The 27,152-nt window shown below is 43.0% G+C and overlaps 1 protein-coding gene across 2 annotated transcripts in view; it reads right to left on the reverse strand.

Annotated features, from left to right (window-relative positions):
* Positions 1-11,531: 11,531 nt before the first annotated feature.
* Positions 11,532-27,152, reverse strand: part of LOC139444073 (serine palmitoyltransferase 2-like) — a 42,567-nt gene continuing 26,946 nt past the window's right edge. For both annotated transcript variants that reach the window (XM_071224983.1, XM_071224982.1), the window contains exons 5-13: positions 24,032-24,156; positions 23,326-23,419; positions 21,831-21,936; positions 20,951-21,170; positions 18,270-18,396; positions 16,877-17,012; positions 15,864-15,993; positions 15,305-15,409; positions 11,532-14,163 (exon numbers count right to left, since the gene is read on the reverse strand). In XM_071224983.1, coding sequence (XP_071081084.1) covers positions 14,161-14,163; positions 15,305-15,409; positions 15,864-15,993; positions 16,877-17,012; positions 18,270-18,396; positions 20,951-21,170; positions 21,831-21,936; positions 23,326-23,419; positions 24,032-24,156 — 1,046 coding nt within the window. In that variant the 3' untranslated portion in view covers positions 11,532-14,160. The remainder of the gene's footprint in view (positions 14,164-15,304; positions 15,410-15,863; positions 15,994-16,876; positions 17,013-18,269; positions 18,397-20,950; positions 21,171-21,830; positions 21,937-23,325; positions 23,420-24,031; positions 24,157-27,152) is intronic.

Consider the following 27,152-nt stretch of genomic DNA (forward strand, 5'->3'; position numbering starts at 1 on the left):
CAGGAGTGTTCCAGCTCGTACCAAAAAGAACAAAATATTTGTTATTATCTTCAGTAAGTAGAACTTCTAACATTTGTGATCAACGTATACAGATACTCCCATACTGAAGTTCTGCCGAACGAATGATACAATTGGGCGAACATTTTCAGGAATTGTAGCTGTTTGAAATAAAACCCATCGGATGACAGCTGAACTCAGCTGTGTTTCATTCAAATACAAAATGGTATGCACATAAGTTCCAGTTGATTAAATTATTGAAATCCTATACTTGTTTAATATCTTCAGTCCTGAATATGTCGTCACGTTCGCCGTAGTGCAGGTTATTAGATCAGTACAATGCAGTTACGATCAATTACTAAAGTATGCCCTCAACATCAGAATAAGTGGGTTCAAATCCAAAATATTCTCTCGATTAGGATACGTTAGGATATACGTTTGTCAGCATCAAACCCAAGTTTCACCAAAGTGCATGTCTGGATCTACCTGACCCATACACTCGCAGACGCAACCTCGATACGGTGAACTGGGATACCCCCAACTGATCAACGCCGTTCTGATTAACCTGCCAACACCGAAGGACATGTCCCTTCATACAACTTTTGAGATAAAGCTTTTGCTTTGGATACGTTAACATTTATCAACTTCGGGACACTTTATGTTTCTCGGCTTGGGACAGAAATCACGAGTGTAGGTACCTGGCGTTGTCAGCTATGAACACACGTCCGTACAGGTATAACACCGTATTACAATATTACATCCGATTAAGATGTTATTGACGTTGTTCCTCGATATATATGGTGAAAGTACGAGGTCGACAATATCACTTTCAACCGCACATTTATTTTTCAAATCGTATTCCGGGATTTATGATCACATAGAGTGAGTGACATTGATTGGGACACCATTAGAACGGCTATCTTGTAGGTAGCACAGTCAGTTGACAATCAAAGACAAAGCATTTGCCGTAAGTACTTCGAAACACTATCCGTGACATCTTCCTTAACTGTCCATGACTAGGAACATTCATTCTAAACATGTTATGTCTTGATAATATCTCTCCATTATCTGTACAGATATACAAGTGTACATGTTTCCCGAGCTTGGGAAGTTAGGCCTTAAAATCGGGCCAGTGTTTTCACTTAGTCACTATCGATTTGTTGCTGTTCAGGACCCCTCAACAAATGCACATGAGTCCTTGTTTTCATGTATCTGGATTCGGACCAGTGTGAGCCGACAGCAATGTAGGGTGCCACACAACATGGACCTATCAAGAATGAAGAGTACTGGCACACCCAGTTGCACAACACAGGACATCACAACATCCTAGAATGGCTTATCTAAAAGTAAACATCAGGACAATCTGGGATGGTTTATCACAAGACATCACAACACTCTGGAAAGGCTTGTCACAAGACATCACAACATTCTGGGAAGGTTATCACAGGACATCAGAACATCCAGGGATTGTTTATCACACGACATCACAACACACTGGAAAGGTTTGTCATAAGAGATCACAACAATCTGGGAAGGTTATCACAGGACATCAGAACATCCAGGGATGGTTTATCACAGGACATCAAAACATCCTTAACATCTCTGGAAGGTTTATCACAAGACATCAGAACATCGAGGGATAGTTTATCACAAGACATCAGAACATCCTGGGAAGGTTTATCACATGACATCACAACATGCTGGGAAGGTTTATCACAAGACATCACAACATCCTGGGAAGGTTATCACAGGATATCAGAACATCCTTGGAAGGTTTATCACAGGACATCAGAACATCCTGGGAAAGTTTATCACAGGACATCACAACATGCTGGGAAGGTTTATCACAAGACATCACAACATGCTGGGAAGGTTTATCAAAGGACATCACAACATCCCGGGAAGGTTATCACAGGACACCACAACATCCTGGGAAGTTTTATTACAAGACATCAGAACATCCTGGGAAAGTTTATCACAGGACATCAGAACATCCTGGGATGGTTTATCACAGGACATCACAACATGCTGGGAAGGTTTATCAAAGGACATCACAACATCCTGGGAAGGTTATCACAGGATATCAGAACATCCTGGGAAGGTTTATCACAGGACACCACAACATCCTGGGAAGGTTTATCAAAGGACATTACAACATGCTGGGAAGGTTTATCAAAGGACATTACAACATGCTGGGAAGATTTATCAAAGGACATTACAACATGCTGGGAAGGTTTATCAAAGGACATTACAACATGCTGGGAAGGTTATCACAGGATATCAGAACATCCTGGGAAGGTTTATCAAAGGACATTACAACATGCTGGGAAGGTTTATCAAAGGACATTACAACATGCTGGGAAGGTTATCACAGGATATCAGAACATCCTGGGAAGGTTTATCAAAGGACATTACAACATGCTGGGAAGGTTTATCAAAGGACATTACAACATGCTGGGAAGGTTATCACAGGATATCAGAACATCCTGGGAAGGTTTATCAAAGGACATTACAACATGCTGGGAAGGCTTATCAAAGGACATTACAACATGCTGGGAAGGCTTATCAAAGGACATCACAACATGCTGGGAAGATTTATCAAAGGACATTACAACATGCTGGGAAGGTTATCACAGGATATCAGAACATCCTGGGAAGGTTTATCAAAGGACATTACAACATGCTGGGAAGGCTTATCAAAGGACATTACAACATGCTGGGAAGGCTTATCAAAGGACATCACAACATCCTGGGAAGGCTTATCAAAGGACATCACAACATCCTGGGAAGGCTTATCACAGGACATCACAACATGCTGGGAAGATTTATCAAAGGACATTACAACATGCTGGGAAGGCTTATCACAGGACATCAAAACATCCTTAACATCTCTGGAAGGTTTATCACAGGACATCAGAACATCCCTGGATGGTTTATCACAGGACATCACAACATGCTGGGAAAGCTTACCACAGGACATCAGAACATCCCGGGAAGGTTTATCACAGGACATCAGAACATGCTGGGAAGGCTTATCACAGGACATCAGAACAGCCCGGGAAGGTTTATCACAGGACATCAGAACATGCTGGGAAGGTTTATCACAGGACATCACAACATGCTGGGATGGTTTATCACACGACATTAGAACATCCTACGAAGGTTTATCACAGGACATCACAACATTCTAGGATAGTTTATCACACAATATCACAATATTCTGCGATGGTTTATCAGAAGACTTTTGGACATGGACATATGTTTATCACTTGATGAGCATCAGCTGGTAGGTCTTGCATTGTGTCAGTCGCTGGAGTCTCGTCATCCCACCTGCCAGGTAGGTAGATGTTTGCTGTTATAACCGTGCATAGATGGCAATGTACACTATGGTATTCCACTACAGATAGAATACCAGAAAACTCACTCTAGCTACACAATGGCAGCCATTTCAAACTTTTCCAAACGAAAGCCTATGTTGGTTGGTGCCAGGGATATGAGAATGTGTTATGCTTGGTCTGATTAAAAGCCTTATAGTGAGTGTTAAGATTTAACGTCACAACGGCAGTATTTCAGCCATATCGTGACGAGTCAAAAGCCTTATAGTGAGTGTTAAGATTTAACGTCACAACGGCAGTATTTCAGCCATATCGTGACGAGTCAAAAGCCTTATAGTGAGTGTTAAGATTTAACGTCATAACGGCAGTATTTCAGCCATATCGTGACGAGTCAAAAGCCTTATATATAGTGAGTGTTAAGATTTAACGCACAACGGCAGTATTTCAGCCATATCGTGACGAGTCAAAAGCCTTATAGCTTTAGAGAGGAGTTGTGTGCAGTGTCACAGGACAGATGGACGGACGATGGCACAAGCTCACATTGACATGTCAAATGAGCAAAAACATAAGGAGCTTATAAAAGGCATAATGAAAATTTTATTACTTTCCTGAATTTTGTAGGAAGTGTAATTGATAACATATCTTGCAGTCAAACAGTATAAAAATATGAATACACAAAGCAAGTAAAACATAGCAGCAGTAAAACAAGCAATGAGTCAAGTACTGTGATGGGCAAGCTACAAAGCGGTGACATGCTCTCAGTGATTTAACAAACAGTTAATATTTATGCATCTTTTACAACATGTACATATAATAGTGACAGGAGTAAGACAAAGACTACAGACTCGTTGGTTTCTACCTCCATGTCAAGAATCTCCAGTGTTGATGCACATGACAGCAACACACTAAATGGAATCATCAAACTGGTTTCATATATACATTAATGACAAACATATTTTTTTGACAAAAACTGCCTCCTGACAAAAACGAAACAACAACACATTCATCTCCGCATCTTGTGCTGACAAGATTTCAGGAACAATAACCTTGAGCAGACCTTACAAGTTTTCCTGAAATATTTTTCAGATTTCTTTAATTGTTGGATGTAAACTGGTAGCTATATAGTCCTAAGTGCCTCGTTGGAGGTAAACTGGTAGCTATATAGTCCTAAGTGCCTCGTTGGAGGTAAACTGGTAGCTATATAGTCCTAAGTGCTTTGTTGGAGGTAAACTGGTAGCTACATAGTCCTAAGTGCCTCCTTGGAATGAGTGAGTGTGTTTTTTACGCCTCTTTTCGCAATATTCCAGCAATATCATGGCAGGGGACACCAGAAATGGGCTTCCCACATTGTACCCATGTCAGGAATTAAACCCGGGTCTTCAGTGTGACGAGCGAACACCTTAACCACTAAGCTACCCGCCTGTGTCTTGTTGGAAGTAAACTGGTCGCTATATATCGTCATAAGCACCTCATCACCAGTTCCACCACTCCACCATATTTGTTTTCTGACGAAAAGCAGATTGGGATGCAACTGGCACTAGCCCGAATAAGTTTCTTCAATGTAGCCTTTTGGTTATGGGCTTGTATGTCATCACTTTTCAGGCAAGAACATTTTCAGTTGAAGTTGCATATCTGAAGATAAGTATCATTGTGGTGTAAAAAGTGGTCTGGATTTCATTTTCAATATGTAGCCTTAATTCATATTATGTGTTGAAACTATGTGAAAAGGTGACGACCACACTACCTTTCTCTTAGCACTGGACGTGCCACAAGAGTAGTCAGAGAAAATGGAGTTACTGTGCCATTACTTGTGCTGTTGTTACTATAAGGGTAACGCTATTTGTCAGTGCATTATCATTTGCAGAAGCCTTAGGTCTTCCATAACTGCCCGACAAAAGAGGTTACGCTATTTTTCAAGGTATTATCATTTGCAGAAGTCTGAGGACTTCCATTAACTGCCCGACGAAGGAGGGCAGTTTGAAAAGACTGAGGGCTTCTGTAAATGATAAAGTCCTGAAAAATAGCGTTTCCGTTATTAAAGCTAAAATGGATGGAATTTGTTATCAAATTAAAGAAACAACAATAACGATTTGAAACATTTACTGCTCTCAACACGAACGTCACTGACCCACTTTTACAAACCAGATGACGTCACTACTGAACGTGACGTCACCTATCCCTATCATATGACGTCACCTAACAATGGGCATGATATTGGCGCGTCGTCAAGCAATATGAGGGCATTATCAAGTTACAGTGGCCAGGTCATTTCTGATGAAATGTGGGCGGTTTAATGATAATTCTATCCATTTTAGCAATAATGTCTACAACCACTGGCTTTCCTCATTCATGGACATTAAACAATTTGTGCAAATGCAAAATATATGTCCACTCAGCATAAACCATAAACTGTATAATGTAGGAATTCATGCTGAAAATAATTAACAATAACATGGACTTCAGTATAGGAGGCGCAATACATGTTGACTTTAATACTATATACACAGCCTCACAGCATAATGGTGTACGCAGGATTAATACATATATTGTCTTTCGCTCAGAATATGTTTACTTCACAACCTGAGCAAGACTCAAAATTACAAATGTGTAACAGGCAGCAATTTGTAAATATCATCGGGGCTGCTGCACCATCTGAATAACACTGACTGTAAACTTGATCAACAAACTTCAGCAAAAGGTGCTGGTACTGGCATATGGGTGGACAGGGTGGCAAGCATGCTGTCGACAGGAAGAAGTCAAAACCCAGCAAGTGCCCGACCTCATGGTGTACCCACTGGAATGCTATGTTTCATGTTTGAGCCTATAATCAAAGTCAAACTATTGGGCTACTACCCAGGAGGTAAAAAAACAACATATATCAATAGCTATCAATTTCTGAAAGTTGAACATTTTAATACCGCAGTTCAATAAATTCTGGCCAACAAGCAGGTCAAAGTAATTTCTTTTTGAAGTGAACTTTGCAGTGAGGTGTTAGAAAATTGTATACAAAATGTCAAGTTACCCATTTCCTGCCTTTGTGTTCGACTTTAATTGTTTTACTTGATATAATTTCTGGTGGTCTGTAAATGAAGTTTGATGGAGAAGCATTGATCGACACTGCCTCTTTACTTGTCCCTGTACACTGTACATGCTGACTGGGACAGAAGGCAGAGTGGTTTGTATTGAGCGAGTTTAACAACACTTTCAACAGTTCATCCATTATAATACGCCTGTTGGCTTAATGTGGGACAAACACCCAAAGTGTGACGGGACGTGGACATTCTCCACTTCGGTGGAACCCATGCACGTGTGTATGGTGCTGACAGACCAAGGATGATAATCGGGGCAAACCTGGGATTTATAAAAACCCATTACCCATGGATCCAGGCAGAGCTATGTCTGTTTGTAAAACTATATTCATGGAAAATACACAAACTGATATTCCGTAAAAGAAGAGACACTGACAGTAGCAAAATACAGACACTGACAGTAGCAAAATACAGACACTGACAGTAGCAAAATACAGACACTGACAGTAGCAAAATACAGACACTGACAGTAGCAAAATACAGACACTGACTGTAGCAAAATACAGACACTGACTGTAGCAAAATACAGACACTGACTGTAGCAAAATACAGACACTGACTGTAGCAAAATAAAGACACTGACAGTAGCAAAATACAGACACTGACTGTAGCAAAATACAGACACTGACTGTAGCAAAATACAGACACTGACTGTAGCAAAATACAGACACTGACTGTAGCAAAATAAAGACACTGACAGTAGCAAAATACAGACACTGACAGTAGCAAAATACAGACACTGACAGTAGCAAAATACAGACACTGACAGTAGCAAAATACAGACACTGACTGTAGCAAAATACAGACACTGACAGTAGCAAAATACAGACACTGACTGTAGCAAAATACAGACACTGACTGTAGCAAAATAAAGACACTGACAGTAGCAAAATACAGACACTGACAGTAGCAAAATACAGACACTGACTGTAGCAAAATACAGATAATGACTGTAGCAAGATCAGATTCAAACTTGTTTTTTTCACCTATGTTGTTGTGTGTAACAGTCTGTGCCTAAATGTTTGGAAAATATGTGCCCAGAAGTGCGAGAAGATTTCAATGTTTGGCTTTTAGTTGGCAAGCTCATTAGTCAGAAGACATTACACCAGATCCAATCTTTACAGACTGGGTAATAGTTTAATCACACCCACCAAGCATCTCAACTGAATGCTTAACACACCAACCTGCATCTACATGAGTGTTTTGAGATAATATTTATGTTTGTGTACCTGAACGCTCCCCCAACCTGCCCATGTTGCAATGAAACCCATCTCACAGAGACTGGTTCAAGGCTGTGTTCCTGTTGCATCACCTTTACAAGATGTGACAAATTATTGTCGCAATCAATTCTCATGAATCTATACTTTGCCAACAGACATATCAGAATTTCACCTCTGTTCTTTTGATATATTTGCACTAGGAGTGACAAAAGCCATATTTTATTAGTCAGAATGGAACCCCCAAAATTGTAAATCTGATCTTACACATTCAATTTGGTGCCCCTAGTCAGTGTCATCTGCATGTACAAACATATTTTTCAAGATACTCAAATATAACATATTAATCTGACTTCACAACAATTAATGACAATAATAACTCAGAATGTGCTTTTGATATGAATCACAGAGGGGTCGTGGAAATGTGCATTGGATTTCAGTGTAAGGCAAATGTGAATGTTTCCCCGTAATATGCAGAATATGTGTAGAAATAACAAAAGGCAATATATCTCTATAACAATCGTAAAATAATATATATCTCAAGAAACAGGTGATTTCATAATCAACAGTATAGCCTATCAATTATTTACATACTGGTAAAACAAATCAAAATATGGACAATTTCATATTTGAATTTTACACACACTACAACCACACAGCAGGAAACAGTGGAAATAAAAGTTCCAAATTTATGAATAATCATGAAAATGAAAAAATCCTACTAAAGTTTTCTTGCTTCCTCAAACTATAGTTATTGTCAATACTTCAAAGGCTCATTAACACAATTTTCCTTCATCACATGTGATAAATATTTAAAGATAAAAATACCCCCACCACCTATGGCAATGGGTGTCTTATTTAGTCAGCCAACCAAATGAGTTCATGCATACATCACAGAAGTCAAATCAGGCCTTCTTATTACATGTCCCTTTTGTGAACTGCCTGATGTGGAAGCAACACACCTGTGAAGTACTGGCAATGACAATTCCAAAAGACGGGCATTTCAAGGAAACATTATCATATACATGGTAGCAGAAATTTCCAAACATTGATAATGAACCATTAATTTAATATCAGGCCTGAAATGCAGATGTAAAATATTTCTTATGAACCAATAAAATCACATGTTCGGGCAATGTCCAGATCGCACACTTGAACATGCATACAATATAGGATGTAAATAAGGATATAAATACATCAATATCCCCCTTAACACAGGGACTTGTCTGAGCAGGCTGTAACCTGTCTGCTCATTGGTCAATTTCTCAGCCAGACAGACTGTAACCTGCCTGCTTATTGGTCAGTTTCTTAGCCAGACCAGTTTTTGTTTTAATGATTATGCTGCCATATTTTTATAACGTTACCCTCTTCATACTGACCAAAACAATCCATAAACCAGGAAATGGTCTTGTAATCCAAAGTTAGGAAGTTAGTCTGGCATGAAAACTGAGATATGTCTCCCCATAAATCCTCATAAAGACATGTAAACTCCAAAACACAAATACAACTGCTCTTGGTCACATTCCAAGATATCACATACGCCTTATAATACACTTGGTAATCATTCAGTTTCCAAAATGGCTCAAATTAAAATTGTCAAGCACCATAACCAGAAAAGGGTACTTCTCATAAAAAGTGCATGTGAATAACGTCCTGTTTGATCACTCTCTTACTGGCAATATGTCCAGTCCCTTGGATGCCAACATCACACTTACAGTTTATCACATAAATGGTGGTATTATGAAACTCTACCTTCTCAACAGCTAGAAAAATGCCAGAGAAAAAAAACTACCTGGCCAAAAAACTGCATAAAAAATATCAGCCAGTGCAACTGTTGAAAAGGCATCAGCAGTGTTGGAGGTAAACATATACCGGTATATGTACATCTAGAGAATTCTAACACACTTCATAAAAATCTCACTATGTGATGGTACAATGGTTACATTCAGTGTAAGATGTGCTGAACTTAAGAGACAAATAATTTTTTCAGAGGGGTCTGTGGCAGAGATGCTCGTTACCCACATATATACAACAGATGAATTCAGTTTCCATGGTGACCCATCCCTAACTTGTAAAAGGTTTTCATGGCTGTCCTAAGGACACTTGCCATAGATGTTTATCCTAAAAAGCATACCAATCAAATATTATTTAAATATAAAATTCTTGACACCCTTTTCTTTAGACCCTACAAAAAATTGCATTTAATTAAAAAAAAATCTCTCCTCAACCTGTTTTTCAGTGGTCCTGCCCTGCCCCCTCTCCCCGTTACAAAACTGACTGGACCCTTACGCACGGTGCTGTCTCATTTCTGGCATCTGGTAATGTCTCAAGTAAAGGTTTAAATGCATTAACCAACAAGTTGACACCCCGGAGACTATATGTAATGTTAACCAAATCATATTTATATCATAGTAATCTTATGTTAACCAAATCATATTTATATCATAGTAATCTTGTGTTAACCAAATCATATTTATACCACAGTAATCTTGTGTTAACTAAATCATATTTATATCATAGTAATCTTATGTTAACCAAATCATATTTATATCATAGTAATCTTATGTTAATGACCAAATCATATTTATACCACAGTAATCTTATGTTAACCAAATCATGTGAATACTATAGTAATCCTATGCTAACCAAATCATTAGAATACCATAGTAATCTTATGTTAACCAAATCATGTGAATACCATGGTAGTCTTATGTTAACTAAAACATGACTTCAAAAATGTTAAAATGTATACAAAATACAGTGACTGAAAACTAAACACACTACAGCTGATCTTTGTAAATCAGCAAGCAATACCCCAATATTATCAAGACTGGAGTGATTTCTGGCGAGGTCCATCACAATCCAGATCAACATGTCATAAATAATGTTTCTATTCAGTAAACTGTTTGATAAATAGGCATATAAAAATATTCTAAAATCACATTCACAGTATTGTTACTTATGCATGTACTTGTAGATGCATAATTATTCACATCATGTCGGACAAAAACTTCATGATCAGATAGGAGATGAGTACTTGTCAGATGATGTCTATAGAAAGTTTTTGTTTGTTTGTTTGTTTGTTCGCAATATTCCAGCTACACGTATATGACGGCGGTCAAACAGTTGCTGTTTTTAGTCTCGTCAAACATAGACATCACTTTCACAGTTCCCTTACATTACACCTGCAGATACAGTGAGTGAGGGAGTAGGGTTTTTATTAGCTTTACTGTAGACAAACCATTAAAAATAAAGTCCTAAATATACAAACTGTTTTTGTATTGATAAATGAACTCACTATATAAAAAAATACATCAATACATTAGTTAATTAAAACAAACTTTTCCCCAAATAAATTGATTTTAAAAAAGCTAGTAAGGACAATTTTGCAATGTGATTCTACTGTATTCTACATAGCGTGTGTCCTAATATTGTACGCAAGGTAAATCTGTTAAGGCGCAGGCTTTTAGTGTTTATTAGTAAAGAAATCAGAGAAGCACTACCTTATTCTCCTGGGAAACCAGCAGAGACTCTTCTGACATCAACTCCTCAGAACTGTAATTGCATACTCCATGGAGTCAGCGTAAAGAAGTGTTCCCGAGTTCGCATTACAATTATCACCCCTGGAAAAGACTCCGAATTCATGAAGCTTTCAAAATCTCAAAACCTTTTCCCTGCCTGTTAATCTTGCATTGTACTATTGCTATTATTGTGATAATTGTGCAGCAGGGAGAAAACAAATTGCAAAAAGAATTCAAAGTTTTGATATGCAAATGAATCTTTGACAAATGGAAATAGAAAAACTGTATGCTAAACAATGGAATTCACAAAACTATGAAACATTAAGGTCTTTGGGATATCAAATTTTTGAAATGAGAGCTATATTTTGGGGGGGTGGGGGGTGGGGGGGGCACTTGCCATTATCTTTCACATGTATTCAATTTGATATATTCAAGCCATCTTGCGAGAATCGCACTGTCCACATACTCAAGCATGGTTTCCTCTGTGATTGGCTGAGTGTGTCACGTGCTAATCAGCCGGTCAACTTTCCGGCCAACTCAAATTAAATTGTCTTTGGTGTGGTATTCGCAATATTTTAACGGCACAGAAATAAAGCTGTTTACAGTATGTAGCAGGGCGTGTTGTCATCCCTCAGATGACATCCTCATCCCACAGATGACATCCTCATCCCACAGATGACATCCTTACCTTGTCAGCCTGCTGAGTATGGTAGCAGCAGTGGTATTACTCCCCTGTCAACAGAAGGCACGTCCCGGGCGGCATGGTAGGGTACTGAGGCTTATTTTGCTCAAAGTTAATATGAACACGCTCAGCCCCGTGTTGGGAGCCAATGTAGCGGCCATAAAATTTCTGAGTCCCGTGATGGGATTCGAACCACAGACCTTCTGATCAGAGGTTGAATGCCTTATCCACATGACCAAAGAGGTAACCCCGTCAGCAAGCTGACAAGGTAAGGATGTCATCTGTGGGATGACTCCATGCCCTGCTACATATAGACAGTGTTAACTCATGGTTCTCAGATTCACGATACTTCTCATTATTTGACGCTGTGTAACACAGGTTTGGACAAGTCAGATAAGATGTACCGTGAAACCTCGTCAACAGAAACGGTTTACTTTATAGGGCTGGGAGAATGTTAAGGCCACAACAAATTTATTAGATTTTCATCCCTGCCTACCTCACTACCAAATATACATAATTTGATTGTTTGCAAGTACTTACATACGACAAAACATCTTTGTATGCATTCCTTACTTTCATAACGTCATGATATACATTGTCCATAGTTCCTGTGAATCAAATTCATTGAAAGTTAAAGTAAACATATGTTTCTGATTTTGTTCTTAAAAAAATAACAGATTATGTCTTCATCCCACATTTGAAATTAAAGATAGAAAATCTAATAATTACTTGTGGCCCCCATGACTAACAGAATTATATTGGCACTCTACTACCTTGGAAGTACAGATGGAGAGAACGAGGTTTTATTTCCACGTACTCGACGTATCAGAAGTTATGAAATTAGTTCTACGATTATCCCTATTTTTAATCCCTATCTGTATGCTGTGCATAATGAAACAAGGTGAAGGTCATGATAAACAAGGTTTTGAAAAGGACTTATTCAAATAAATAGATAACACCCAACAAGCAATAAATAATAACAAATGTAGCTGCAAAACACTACCTCATGTCAGATGAGCTTTCATGAAAAACATATTTAGCGTATGTTCACAGAAACTTCATGGTCAACCTTCAGTTATACTACAGATATATACAACTTTGAACTCATCAAAATACCTAAAACATTACATCTATCAATGAGTGACTGACTGGTGACTCATCTCATGACGACACTACTGTAGTATTGTAGGTTGTTACAACGTGTACATTGATACACAAAATGGGGACATTAATACAAATCAAATTATTGCTCCTTGAAAATATTTAACCTTATGTAAGTATTCTGTATTTATTAAAAACAGTAATTATAGAAAATCTTTGAAATGACATACTTTAATAAATTTGATAAACTGAAATCTTTTACTCGTCATTCATACACCTTCTATTCAGCATCTTCCATACTTTCTACAGTGCCAATAATTGACTTCTGATATATTGTGATGTTTTCAAAATACCAATATGGAACTTGATAGTCCTGGGGACATCTTTCTTTCATGTCTAAACCATGGTAATCATTTCCTAAACTGAGCAGTTAAAGATACGCAACCTAGGGCTGGGACGGGTAACTCGGGTATTCGGGTTGGTTGGGTCCTAAGTAGGACCCGGGTAACCACAGGACTACCCGGACCCGTGATTAGTCACATGATATATTGTTTAATGGCAAAACCTATCTAGAACACTACAAGTCACTAGTGTTCACATTTCTTTCTGACTATGCACCAATTCTTTCTGACATTTATATATCTGAATAAAGATAAAACTTCAGTCAACATCAGTGTATGCATAACCAGATCCTCTTAAACAGTATGTGTATCTAAATACATTTTGCCAGGGCTACAGTCAAATTGTTCCAAATTGGACAATTTGTACCGATCTCTTGAGACCTACAGTGGGTACCCAGGTAGGGTCAGGTAATAGGGGAATGGGTACCCGGGTAGTTAATTTGGATTCGTCCCAGCCCTAAAGCAAACATACACAAATATTCTTTGTGTCATGTAGATCAGTAAAACACCCAGGTAGAAAGTTCTGCATTTCACGCATCCTTGGATTTCTGTTGAACTTCACACTTCTGATTGCATTGGCTTTGTGTTGGTGAACAAGTCTATGTTATGATGTTGAGCGTATAGTCTTCATACTTGGTTGGCAAGATCATTGTGAGATTTCATGCAGGTAACCATGCCAACAAACGGTAAACACTTGAGATGATGGATTTGGTCCACAAAGTGACGAAGACATTCAAAATGGCCGACATCGCCATGGAGAGGTGCATATTCGTAACATACACTTTGTTCCTGATTTTCGGGACGTGCTTGGACTATTTCACTGAAAACATAAAAGTCACAGGTGAAATATCAGTTTTCAAAACAACAGGGAAACATTGGAGTTTCAGAGCATAGAAAGCATTTGGAAGAAGGTTGTTTAACATCACCCAAAACCAAAGTCATCCATATCCCCTGCCATTCTTCTTTGAGTGAGTGAGTTGGGTTTAACATTATTCCAGTTATATCACGGCGTGTCAGCTTAATGTGGGAGGAAAGCCCGAAGTGATGCAGGTCTCAGACGTTTACCACTTCGGTGAAACCCACGAGCATGGGTATGGTGGTGACAAACCTAGAAACATAATCGGGGTGAACCGGGATTCGAACCCACAATCATAGGTTTCTGGCGTGCCCAAGGGACGCAACTCTGCACAGCGAATCGCGGCGCCTTAGACGACTGGGCCACCCATGCCCCCCATTCTTCTTTGACTACAACTGAAAAGAGACTATGACTGGACAAGGGATAGATATAAAAAAGGGGCCTTGGTTTTGTAAGATATTAATTCTAGATGGTCATAACATATTCATCACGTAGTGCTGTATTCAAATTGTCATATTGATGTTTCCGAGAAAACTTGTCCGGATGAGCACCATGTCTGAACCATCTGATCCTTCATTGGCCAAATCATCAATCACGTGCCATAATATTCAATGATGGTTTTTGAACTCAATCAACATATTTTCCCATAATGTATGGAAAATGTATCACTGTATTCATAATGGCTTCCGCTAAAATATGTCCAAGTTTGAGGTACTGTGCACCTTGTCCAAACACACATGACAAAGAACATAACTCTGTAAAATATGACTTCTCGAGACTTGGTTTTGAAAGTTTGTAAACATATGTATTCATTAATATGAAAATGTGGAATTCTTGTGTTTTGTCGCCACTTCTGTGACAGATTCTCATGTTCTGACCTGATGTTTAAGAACATTTATCTACTTATTTTATTTACGAGGTGCTGAAAATCATTTTTAGAGTTTTTAAAGATCAATTCTGCCATTCTTTATTACGCACTGCACCAGAAGAACGTGCCAGCAATTACAAAGCCATACCCTATTGAGTAGATGTATTTAATGACAACGCCTAACAGCATGGCAACATTGTGATTTAGGTCAAGGCTGCAATAAAAGGTCAAGGTTACCTGAAGATGGGGCTCTGGGTCATCCTTACGCGTGTATGTTGGAACTGGCAGACGTGAGTACTTCAGATGCAACTTGTTCCCCACATCTTCAATAATCATCAGGGCCTGAAAAATGACAGATACAATCTTCAATCCTATTGATCTCAGTTACCTTTACCTTGGCAAAGAAGTCATCAAGTACACGTCATACACTTCATACTTTCTGACATTTATACATTTTTACCCACACATTGTAAGGGATCGGTCATTTATTATGGGGGGGGGGGGGGGTTGGGGATGGGGTGACATCTGTCTCAGCACGACTGTATAATATTCTGCCCTAGTTCGCCCAAGTTCTTACTGCAATAACACCACCATTGGTTTCAATACCTTGCATGACTACAGTAATAAATCTGAAACACACCTTTGTTGTTAAAAGTATCCATTGTACGAAACAATTCAGCTCCTGGCACAATTAATTTTGTTCATCCATTTATTATGTGTACAAAACGATCTTTATTCTGTGTGCACTCACTATGAAGAAACCATTATTTTGAATGCTACATTCCCCACAACTTACTTTGTCCAGCATCTCTTTGGTATGAGCACCAGACAGACAGAACCTGGCTCGAGATTCAATGATAGGAGTAGCTGGAAATCCAACAACCACAATACCGAGACCTCGCTCCAAACATAAACGACTAAATGCCCTGGAAGAGAAATTACAAACAGTTAAAGACAAAGACAAACAAGTTTTCCCTAAAATATTATCAAAATGAATCAAAGATCAAAAGAATGAATTGAATAATAAATGTGTGATGCCCTGTGGTCAGCCCTGGGTGATGTTGTACAAAACGATCTTAGCGCTAAGCTGATCGTAACGCCCATACCTTAGCATAGACTTTCGACAGTCGTAGTGCTAAGAGCGTCTTGTACAACTTCACCCTGGATAGAAGCGAGTTCAAGCAGCACAGTGCTGTTTGCACCAATCTCAATCTCGGATCTCTCTGAAATCTGATCTCTCATCTCATTATGATACCTCACCACAGTGATCTAGAGAAGACCCAATGCTGATTGGCTGATTAGAAAATTCATTTGCCACAAGGTGAGGTGAGGTGAAATTGGGTTGAACGTCGCATCCAAGATTATTGCACTTATATAGCGACGTGCATGCATGTGTGTGTGTGTGTGTGGCTGCTTGTACTAGTCCGGACTGATGCCGATTTATAGTGCTAGCCCACTGAGATACCATTCCGCAGTTTAACATGAATACCCCACTCAGACACAGTATACTGACTCCGAGCCGACCAGTCCTTGTTTTAGCCCCTTAATGCCGAGCACCAGACAGGGTAACAACAAGTACCATCTTTTAACGTCTTTTGGTATGACGCGGCCGGGGATCGAACCCCGGACCTTCCGCTCTCCGGGTGGACGGTCTACCACTAGACCACGGAGGCGGTTTTTGCCACGAGAACCTAGGGAGGGCTTGTTTGATCTTCACGCAGGAAGGCAGCGTACCAGACTAACAGATCAGATTTAAATGACACTGTCCTAGACTCAATGACATGTAACACAACATCATCCATCACGTACGTTGTCTTGGCAGGCATGTACAAGAGCAAGGGCACCACAGGCGAGTCCTTGTTGCCGTAGACGATGAAGCCTTTTTTCTGAAGCTCTCTGCGGAAGTAGGAGGTATTCCAGGCCAGCTGCTGAATGCGTCTCTGACCTGTGCAACATACAACTGAGGCATACAATTCTGAAACGGTTTACCAGGACCAGTGGAAATTAACCATTTACTTGATGATAAATTAAACTAACTTTGATCCCTATCCAAAAATGAGGCCAAATTCATGGAACTTGACTGGTTCATGTGTACGACTGTTTGAGCGAAATGTTTGTTTGTGTTTTAATGCTGTACTCTGTCATGCAGGCAGTCTGTACATAATCCAGACTGGGCCCCGTTCAACAAAGCGATCGTAGCGCTAAGGTGATCGTAACACCCATACTTTAACATTAGCTTATGACAGTCGTAGCGCTACGTTCGCTTTCTGGAACGGGGCCCTGGACCATATACATTAATATACACAAGTGAGTGAGTGAGTGAGTGAGTGAGTGAGTGAGTGAGTGAGTGAGTGAGTGAGTGAGTGAGTGAGTGGAGTTAGGCATTATGCTAGCCACATATAATATTCTTTCCTAATCATCCTGTCTTAGGCATCAGAAAACACTATTCTGTACAGTGCTCATTATTCAGCCTTGCATGACAACGGTACAAGGATCTATACTGAAATGTCGCCTTTGCAGTAAATAAAGAAGCTGTTATCCATAAATGATCTCTACTTTATCACAACAGAAATATAAAAAGAGAATGTATTTTAATTCTGGGGACAAATGTGATGTCATATCTTTTGTGTCACAATGAGCGATATGATGTCCTAATGGTGACTTGCAGTGAAGAACAAAAGCCTTGCAAGGCTTGATTAGTTTTCTTCAGGGTGCCCACCTCATGTTAGCTCATGAGGTTGGCGTGCTTATGTGCTTTCAATGCCTGCCATATGTTCAAGTAAAGAATTACAGTGTAAACAAACTGTGCATACAGCGCCATATTTTGTTTACAGGCTGTTGTCAGTGTTTCCGTAATTCAGATCAACAACCCACTCAAAACACTGGACTTGCCCATACTGCTTCACTCAAAATATTTGCTAACACCAAAGAGTTTGCGTTTTATTTAGTCATGGTAGAATGGAGATAAACATACTGTGTTTTCAATGTAGAGCGAGGTTACCTGTAGATTTAACCATACTAAGTTTAACATTTGAAACCTCATGCTGCTCATTCTGTTCCAGATTCAATACAGCGCGGTTACATCTACGGGTAGCCAGCTCTACATTGAAAAGACAGTATGCTGAAATTTTGAAGTGGAATTTTAGAAGCTTGAAAGAATATAGCAGTTGAAGTCCATAAGTCCACTTTTCCTGAAACCCACCTATGTTAGTTCCATCTTTGCCCATGATGATCTTCATGGAGTGGATGACCTGCCTGGCGACGGGAGGGGAGATGGCACAAGCATAGATGGCGCTGTGTGAATTCACTTTCAAGTGATTGATGAGGCGCTGGAATCAACACATACAGTTAGAAGTGTGTTGGGCAGAATGCCACATTTTTCTACATTAGTATTTGAGTTATATCACAGCATGACAGACAGACTCACAAGGAAACCAGCAGCATGGGCCGACAGACCAAGGATCTCTAACAGCAGCATGGGCTGACAGTTCAAAGATCTCTACCAGCAGCATGGGCCGACAGATCAAGGATCTCTACCAACAGCATGGGCCGACAGATCAAGGATCTCTACCAGCAGCATGGGCCGACAGATCAAGGATCTCTACCAGCAGCATGGGCCGACAGACCAAGGATCTCTACCAGCACCATGGGCCGACAGATCAAGGATCTCTACCAGCAGCATGGGCCGACAGATCAAGGATCTCTACCAGCAGCATGGGCCGACAGATCAAGGATCTCTACCAGCAGCATGGGCCAACAGACCAAGGATCTCTACCGGCAGCATGGGCTGACAGACCAAGGATCTCTACCAGCAGCATGGGCCGACAGACCAAGGATCTCTACCAGCAGCATGGGCCGACAGACCAAGGATCTCTACCAGCAGCATGGGCTGACAGATCAAGGATCTCTACCAGCAGCATGGGCTGACAGATCAAGGATCTCTACCAGCAGCATGAGCCGACAGATCAAGGATGTCTACCAGCAGCATGAGCCGACAGACCAAGGATCTCTACCAGCAGCATGGGCCAACAGATCAAGGATCTCTACCAGCAGCATGGGCTGACAGTTCAAGTATCTCTACCAGCAGCATGGGCCGACAGACCAAGGATCTCAACCAGATCAAGGATCTCTACCAGCAGCATGGGTCGACAGATCAAGGATCTCTAACAGCAGCATGGGCCGACAGACCAAGGATCTCTACCAGCAGCATGGGTCGACAGATCAAGGATCTCTACCTGCTGCATGGGCCGACAGTTCAAGGATCTCTACCAGCAGCATGGGTCGACAGATCAAGGATCTCTAACAGCAGCATGGGCCGACAGATCAAGGATCTCTACCAGCAGCATGGGTCGACAGATCAAGGATCTCTACCTGCTGCATGGGCCGACAGATCAAGGATCTCTACCTGCTGCATGGGCCGACAGTTCAAGGATCTCTACCAGCAGCATGGGCCGACAGACCAAGGATCTCTAACAGCAGCATGGGCTGACAGTTCAAGGATCTCTACCAGCAGCATGGGTCGACAGATCAAGGATCTCTACCTGCTGCATGGGCCGACAGATCAAGGATCTCTAACAGCAGCATGGACCGACAGACCAAGGATCTCTACCAGCAGCATGGGTCGACAGATCAAGGATCTCTACCTGCTGCATGGGCCGACAGACCAAGGATCTCTACCAGCAACATGGGCCGACAGATCAAGGATCTCTACCAGCAGCATGGGCTGACAGTTCAAGTATCTCTACCAGCAGCATGGGCCGACAGACCAAGGATCTCAACCAGATCAAGGATCTCTACCAGCAGCATGGGTCGACAGATCAAGGATCTCTACCAGCAGCATGGGTCGACAGATCAAGGATCTCTAACAGCAGCATGGGCCGACAGACCAAGGATCTCTACCAGCAGCATGGGTCGACAGATCAAGGATCTCTACCTGCTGCATGGGTCGACAGTTCAAGGATCTCTACCAGCAGCATGGGTCGACAGATCAAGGATCTCTAACAGCAGCATGGGCCGACAGACCAAGGATCTCTACCAGCAGCATGGGTCGACAGATCAAGGATCTCTACCTGCTGCATGGGCCGACAGATCAAGGATCTCTACCTGCTGCATGGGCCGACAGTTCAAGGATCTCTACCAGCAGCATGGGCCGACAGACCAAGGATCTCTAACAGCAGCATGGGCTGACAGTTCAAGGATCTCTACCAGCAGCATGGGTCGACAGATCAAGGATCTCTACCTGCTGCATGGGCCGACAGATCAAGGATCTCTAACAGCAGCATGGACCGACAGACCAAGGATCTCTACCAGCAGCATGGGTCGACAGATCAAGGATCTCTACCTGCTGCATGGGCCGACAGACCAAGGATCTCTACCAGCAGCATGGGCCGACAGATCAAGGATCTCTACCAGCAGCATGGGCTGACAGTTCAAGTATCTCTACCAGCAGCATGGGCCGACAGACCAAGGATCTCAACCAGATCAAGGATCTCTACCAGCAGCATGGGTCGACAGATCAAGGATCTGTAACAGCAGCATGGGCCGACAGACCAAGGATCTCTACCAGCAGCATGGGTCGACAGATCAAGGATCTCTACCTGCTGCATGGGCCGACAGTTCAAGGATCTCTACCAGCAGCATGGGTCGACAGATCAAGGATCTCTAACAGCAGCATGGGTCGACAGACCAAGGATCTCTACCAGCAGCATGGGTCGACAGATCAAGGATCTCTACCAGCAGCATGGGCCGACAGTTCAAGGATCTCTACCAGCAGCAAGGGCCGACAGGAACTGTTTTGGACACAAAATCCCCAGTTGTCTTCCCTTGTCACCTCTCACACAACAAACACAAAATACAAAGTTCCTCCGAGGAGTTTACAGTTACCTTTGTTCCTCCAATGTATCCTCCAGCTGCACCAAAGCTCTTGGTGAATGTACCCATTAACACATCCACGTCTCGTGGGTCAACATTAAAGTAGTCTACGACACCGCGGCCGTGGGGCCCCATGGCTCCGATACTGTGGGCCTCATCCAGGTATACGTATGCCTTGTACTTCTTCTTGAGGGCGATGATGTCAGGGAGTCGCACTATTGACCCTTCCATGCTTTAAGAGAATATTCAGAAGCATTTGAAAACAGTTGAAAAAACAATCTGTAGCACCATTGAAGCTATTCTTTTCATATGTCAAAGTTGGGATGTCGGTAATTGAAAAACCAACTTTTGACATTTGAACTGGATATGCTCAATGAAACTATGGCACAGTACCCCCTCATACGTCTCCCTCACACGTACCTACTTATACAAGTCTACCCTACCTGAACACACTTTTAATATGTCTCCCCTTCCTGTACCCCCTCATAATAAGTCCCGCCCCCTACCTTTACCCCCTTATTATAAGGCTCTCATACCTGTACCCCCTTATAACAAGTAGGGGGCATGGGTGGCCCAGTCGTCTAAGGCGTCGTGATTCACTGTGCAGAGTTGTGTCCCTTGAGCACGCCAGAAACCTATGATTGTGGGTTCTAATCCCAGTTCACCCCAATTATGTTTCTAGGTTTGTCAGTACCATACCCGTGCTCGTGGGTTTCATTGTAGTGGTCAATGTCTGAGACATGCATCACTTTGGGCTTTCTTCCCACATTAAGCTGACACACCGGGATATAACTGGAATAATGTTAAAAGCGGCGTTAAAGCCAACTCACTCACTCACTCACTTATAACAAGTCTTCCCTACCTGTACCCCCTCATAATATATCTCTCCTACCTGAACACCCCCTCTACAACAATGAGTATTTTCTTCCATGGCCGGTGAGTTCGAGGCTGCCCATGGACCACAGCGTCACAGAGTTTCTTTTCTAAATCCTTCATATCTGAAAATGGGAAGATTTCATGAAAAACTGTATCTTGCATCCAGTCATTCTAGAAAATCAAGGCAGGTCACCAGTAAGAGAAGAAAGTCTCCATTTATTCAATACCACAATATACTGTTGAAACACCAGCCAACTGTTTTTTATACACTTCTTTTATGTAATCTTTCAAGTTCACATATTGTTAATGAGTTAGAGTGAGTGAGTGAATGAGTTGGGTTTAAGGCCGCTCTTAACAGTATTCCAGTTATATCGCGGCCTGTCACTTCGGTGAAACCCACGAGCACGGGTATGGTGCTGACAAACTAGAAACATGATTGGGGCGAACCAGGATTCGAACCCACAATCATAGGTGTCTGGCGTGCCCAAGGGACGCAACTCTGCCCACTTAGCCTTAGACGACTGGGCCACCTGTAATTAGTTAAAAGTTAAATAAATATTTTCAGCCATCAAATGGGGCCTTGTTGCATGGTACCCAGGTCCTGTCTATGTACATTTGGTGTAATTCATGCCATGTGGAAACTGTGACATTCTTAAATATATGAAACTTGTCTGGACTGCCAACTGGCCTCGTCCCATGTCCTCCCTTAGAAAGTATAGCTGCACTGGAGATATAATTTTTGTTATAACTATTTACTATGTAAGATGATCTGCTTGTTGTGGAAGGACATAGAAAGACTTGACCTAAAAGAACACTCTTATGGCAGTAATTATTAATGTAAAATTTCACGACACATGATACAGCAGTTTCTGAGAAGATGTTTTTTGGGCAACATTCCATTAGTCTTTGAATCATCTTCCTGAAGCAAGAGAGTTAACTGACTATAAAAGTCCAGTTTCTACCCTTGCCGAAATAGGCTGGAATTCCTGCTCACGATCGTAGCGCCACCAGTTGCTATTACGAGTTATGTCCCTTCTAAGTCTCTCTAATGGACCAATCAGATTCCACCTCTCATACACATTTGATTAAAAACACGACAACGAGTTGGCGGTGCACATGCTTTTCAAATCCTGCAATCAACCAAAATCTGCACGACAGTTAATCAACCGGATTTCGATTTCATTGCATGACTAGTTAGACTTGTTAGTCCAGCCAAAATGTTACTCCATAATACCTGCCTAGTTTGGGAAGGGTGGAAACTGGACTTTTAAAGTCAGTGAACTCTCTTGCCTCGGGAAGATATCTTTGAATCTATGAGCCCAATATTGTCCCTTTGCATTATTTTTAGTGTTCATTAGTGTGCCAGGTATTTGGCCATCATGTCTATAAAAAAAATGGCGCATCACAGATAAGAGCACATGCAAGTATTGTGACATGTATCGGATCGTGAGCAAGGTATCGTGATACGTATCGGAATAGGACAGTTGGTGTATCGTCCAACCCCTACTTACTATTATGCTTGAATATTCTGATTGTAGCTCCACTAAGGCGAGCTCCCAGGACAAGGGAGGCGTGGTTCAGTTCATCACTCAGGATGAGGCAGCCCTGGAAACAGCGAAACATGGATCATGACACATGGCGGACATCCAGGTATCAGTACCAGGTTGATGGACATAAGTCAGCATACAATGTATCTCATGACACATGGCGGACATCCAGGTATCAGTACCAGGTTGATGGACATAAGTCAGCATACAATGTATCTCATGACACATGGCGGACATCCAGGTATCAGTACCAGGTTGATGGACATAAGTCAGCATACAATGTATCTCATGACACATGGCGGACATCCAGGTATCAGTACCAGGTTGATGGACATAAGTCAGCATACAATGTATCTCATGACACATGGCGGACATCCAGGTATCAGTACCAGGTTGATGGACATAAGTCAGCATACAATGTATCTCATGGCACTTGTTTCTGGGACAAGTGAAACTTGCAAGTCAAATACATTCCAAATTTCACAGATCCTTCTTGTTAATATCAAATGTCAGTGTTACTCAAAAACATTATTTATGCATGAAAAGTTTCTTTGTAATGCTATTGTACCAACATTCTGTGATACAAATTCTCATATCACATAGATGAGGAATTCCCCATCAATCCAGAGCCCAGTAGCTGAACTTTCCTTTTGACCATCATCCCACTAACCTTCTTCACGAGGGCAGGCATATTCATGGAGTTGGTGGCGAAGCCCATTGGGAAGGTGACAGCCGCCTCGACTCCCAGGAATTCAGCCATCAACTCATCCAGCTCCTTGTGAATTTCCAAATAACCTGGCAGCAGAAGAGCAATAACCCATTTAATTGGTTTATAGTTTCAAGAAGAAAGGACATACCAGGTGATATATTTCAGCTGTTCTTTCTCCATACAACTCACCCAGTTCCTGTCTACTGGCACACACGCCCACCCCTTCCTCCATACAACTCACCCAGTTCCTGTCTACTGGCATTCACACCCACCCCCTCCTCCATACAACTCACCCAGTTCCTGTCTACTGGCACACCCACCCCTTCCTCCATACAACTCACCCAGTTCCTGTCTACTGGCACACCCACCCCTTCCTCCATACAACTCCCCCAATTCCTGTCTACTGGCACACACGCCCACCCCCTCCTCCATACGACTCACCCAGTTCCTGTCTACTGGCACACACGCCCACCCCCTCCTCCATACAACTCACCCACCCCCTCCTCCATACAACTCACCCAGTTCCTGTCTACTGGCACACCCACCCCCTCTTCCATACAACTCACCCAGTTCCTGTCTACTGGCACACCCACCCCTTCTTCCATACAACTCACCCAGTTCCTGTCTACTGGCACACACGCCCACCCCTTCCTCCATACAACTCACCCACCCCCTCTTCCATACAACTCACCCAGTTCCTGTCTACTGGCACACACGCCCACCCCTTCCTCCATACAACTCACCCACCCCCTCTTCCATACAACTCACCCAGTTCCTGTCTACTGGCACACACGCCCACCCCTTCCTCCATACAACTCACCCAGTTCCTGTCTACTGGCACACACGCCCACCCCTTCCTCCATACAACTCCCCCAATTCCTGTCTACTGGCACACACGCCCACCCCCTCCTCCATACGACTCACCCAGTTCCTGTCTACTGGCACACACGCCCACCCCCTCCTCCATACAACTCACCCACCCCCTCTTCCGTACAACTCACCCAGTTCCTGTCTACTGGCACACAAACACACCCCCTCCTCCATACAACTCACCCAGTTCCTGTCTACTGGCACACCCACCCCATCTTCCATACAACTCACCCAGTTCCTGTCTACTGGCACACCCACCCCCTCCTCCATACAACTCACCCAGTTCCTGTCTACTGGCACACACGCCCACCCCTTCCTCCATACAACTCCCCCAATTCCTGTCTACTGGCACTCACACCCACCCCCTCCTCCATATAACAACTCACCCAGTTCCTGTCTACTGGCACTCACACCCACCCCCTCCTCCATACAACTCACCCAGTTCCTGTCTACTGGCACTCACACCCACCCCCTCCTACATACAACTCACCCAGTTCCTGTCTACTGGCATTCACACCCACCCCCTCCTCCATACAACTCACCCAGTTCCTGTCTACTGGCACACCCACCCCTTCCTCCATACAACTCACCCAGTTCCTGTCTACTGGCACACCCACCCCTTCCTCCATACAACTCCCCCAATTCCTGTCTACTGGCACACACGCCCACCCCCTCCTCCATACGACTCACCCAGTTCCTGTCTACTGGCACACACGCCCACCCCTTCCTCCATACAACTCACCCAGTTCCTGTCTACTGGCATTCACACCCACCCCCTCTTCCATACAACTCACCCAGTTCCTGTCTACTGGCACACCCACCCCTTCCTCCATACAACTCACCCAGTTCCTGTCTACTGGCACACACGCCCACCCCTTCCTCCATACAACTCACCCACCCCCTCTTCCATTCAACTCACCCAGTTCCTGTCTACTGGCACACACGCCCACCCCTTCCTCCATACAACTCACCCACCCCCTCTTCCATACAACTCACCCAGTTCCTGTCTACTGGCACACACGCCCACCCCTTCCTCCATACAACTCACCCAGTTCCTGTCTACTGGCACACACGCCCACCCCTTCCTCCATACAACTCCCCCAATTCCTGTCTACTGGCACACACGCCCACCCCCTCCTCCATACGACTCACCCAGTTCCTGTCTACTGGCACACACGCCCACCCCCTCCTCCATACAACTCACCCACCCCCTCTTCCGTACAACTCACCCAGTTCCTGTCTACTGGCACACAAACACACCCCCTCCTCCATACAACTCACCCAGTTCCTGTCTACTGGCACACCCACCCCATCTTCCATACAACTCACCCAGTTCCTGTCTACTGGCACACCCACCCCCTCCTCCATACAACTCACCCAGTTCCTGTCTACTGGCACACACGCCCACCCCTTCCTCCATACAACTCCCCCAATTCCTGTCTACTGGCACTCACACCCACCCCCTCCTCCATATAACAACTCACCCAGTTCCTGTCTACTGGCACTCACACCCACCCCCTCCTCCATACAACTCACCCAGTTCCTGTCTACTGGCACTCACACCCACCCCCTCCTACATACAACTCACCCAGTTCCTGTCTACTAACACACACACCCACCCCCTCCTCCATACAACTCACCCACCCCCTCTTCCATACAACTCACCCAGTTCCTGTCTACTGGCACACACACCCACCCCCTCCTCCATACAACAACTCACCCAGTTCCTGTCTACTGGCACACACGCCCACCCCCTCCTCCATACAACTCACCCAGTTCCTGTCTACTGGCACTCACACCCACCCCCTCCTCCATACAACTCACCCAGTTCCTGTCTACTGGCACTCACACCCACCCCCTCCTACATACAACTCACCCAGTTCCTGTCTACTAACACACACACCCACCCCCTCCTCCATACAACTCACCCACCCCCTCTTCCATACAACTCACCCAGTTCCTGTCTACTGGCACACACACCCACCCCCTCCTCCATACAACTCACCCAGTTCCTGTCTACTGGCACACACGCCCACCCCCTCCTCCATACAACTCACCCAGTTCCTGTCTACTGGCACACACGCCCACCCCTTCCTCCATACAACTCACCCAGTTCCTGTCTACTGGCACACCCACCCCTTCCTCCATACAACTCCCCCAATTCCTGTCTACTGGCACACACGCCCACCCCCTCCTCCATACGACTCACCCA

This window comes from Haliotis cracherodii, unplaced genomic scaffold (assembly GCF_022045235.1).
Source record: "Haliotis cracherodii isolate W230 unplaced genomic scaffold, xgHalCrac1.p SCAF_5, whole genome shotgun sequence".
Taxonomy (NCBI): domain Eukaryota; kingdom Metazoa; phylum Mollusca; class Gastropoda; order Lepetellida; family Haliotidae; genus Haliotis; species Haliotis cracherodii.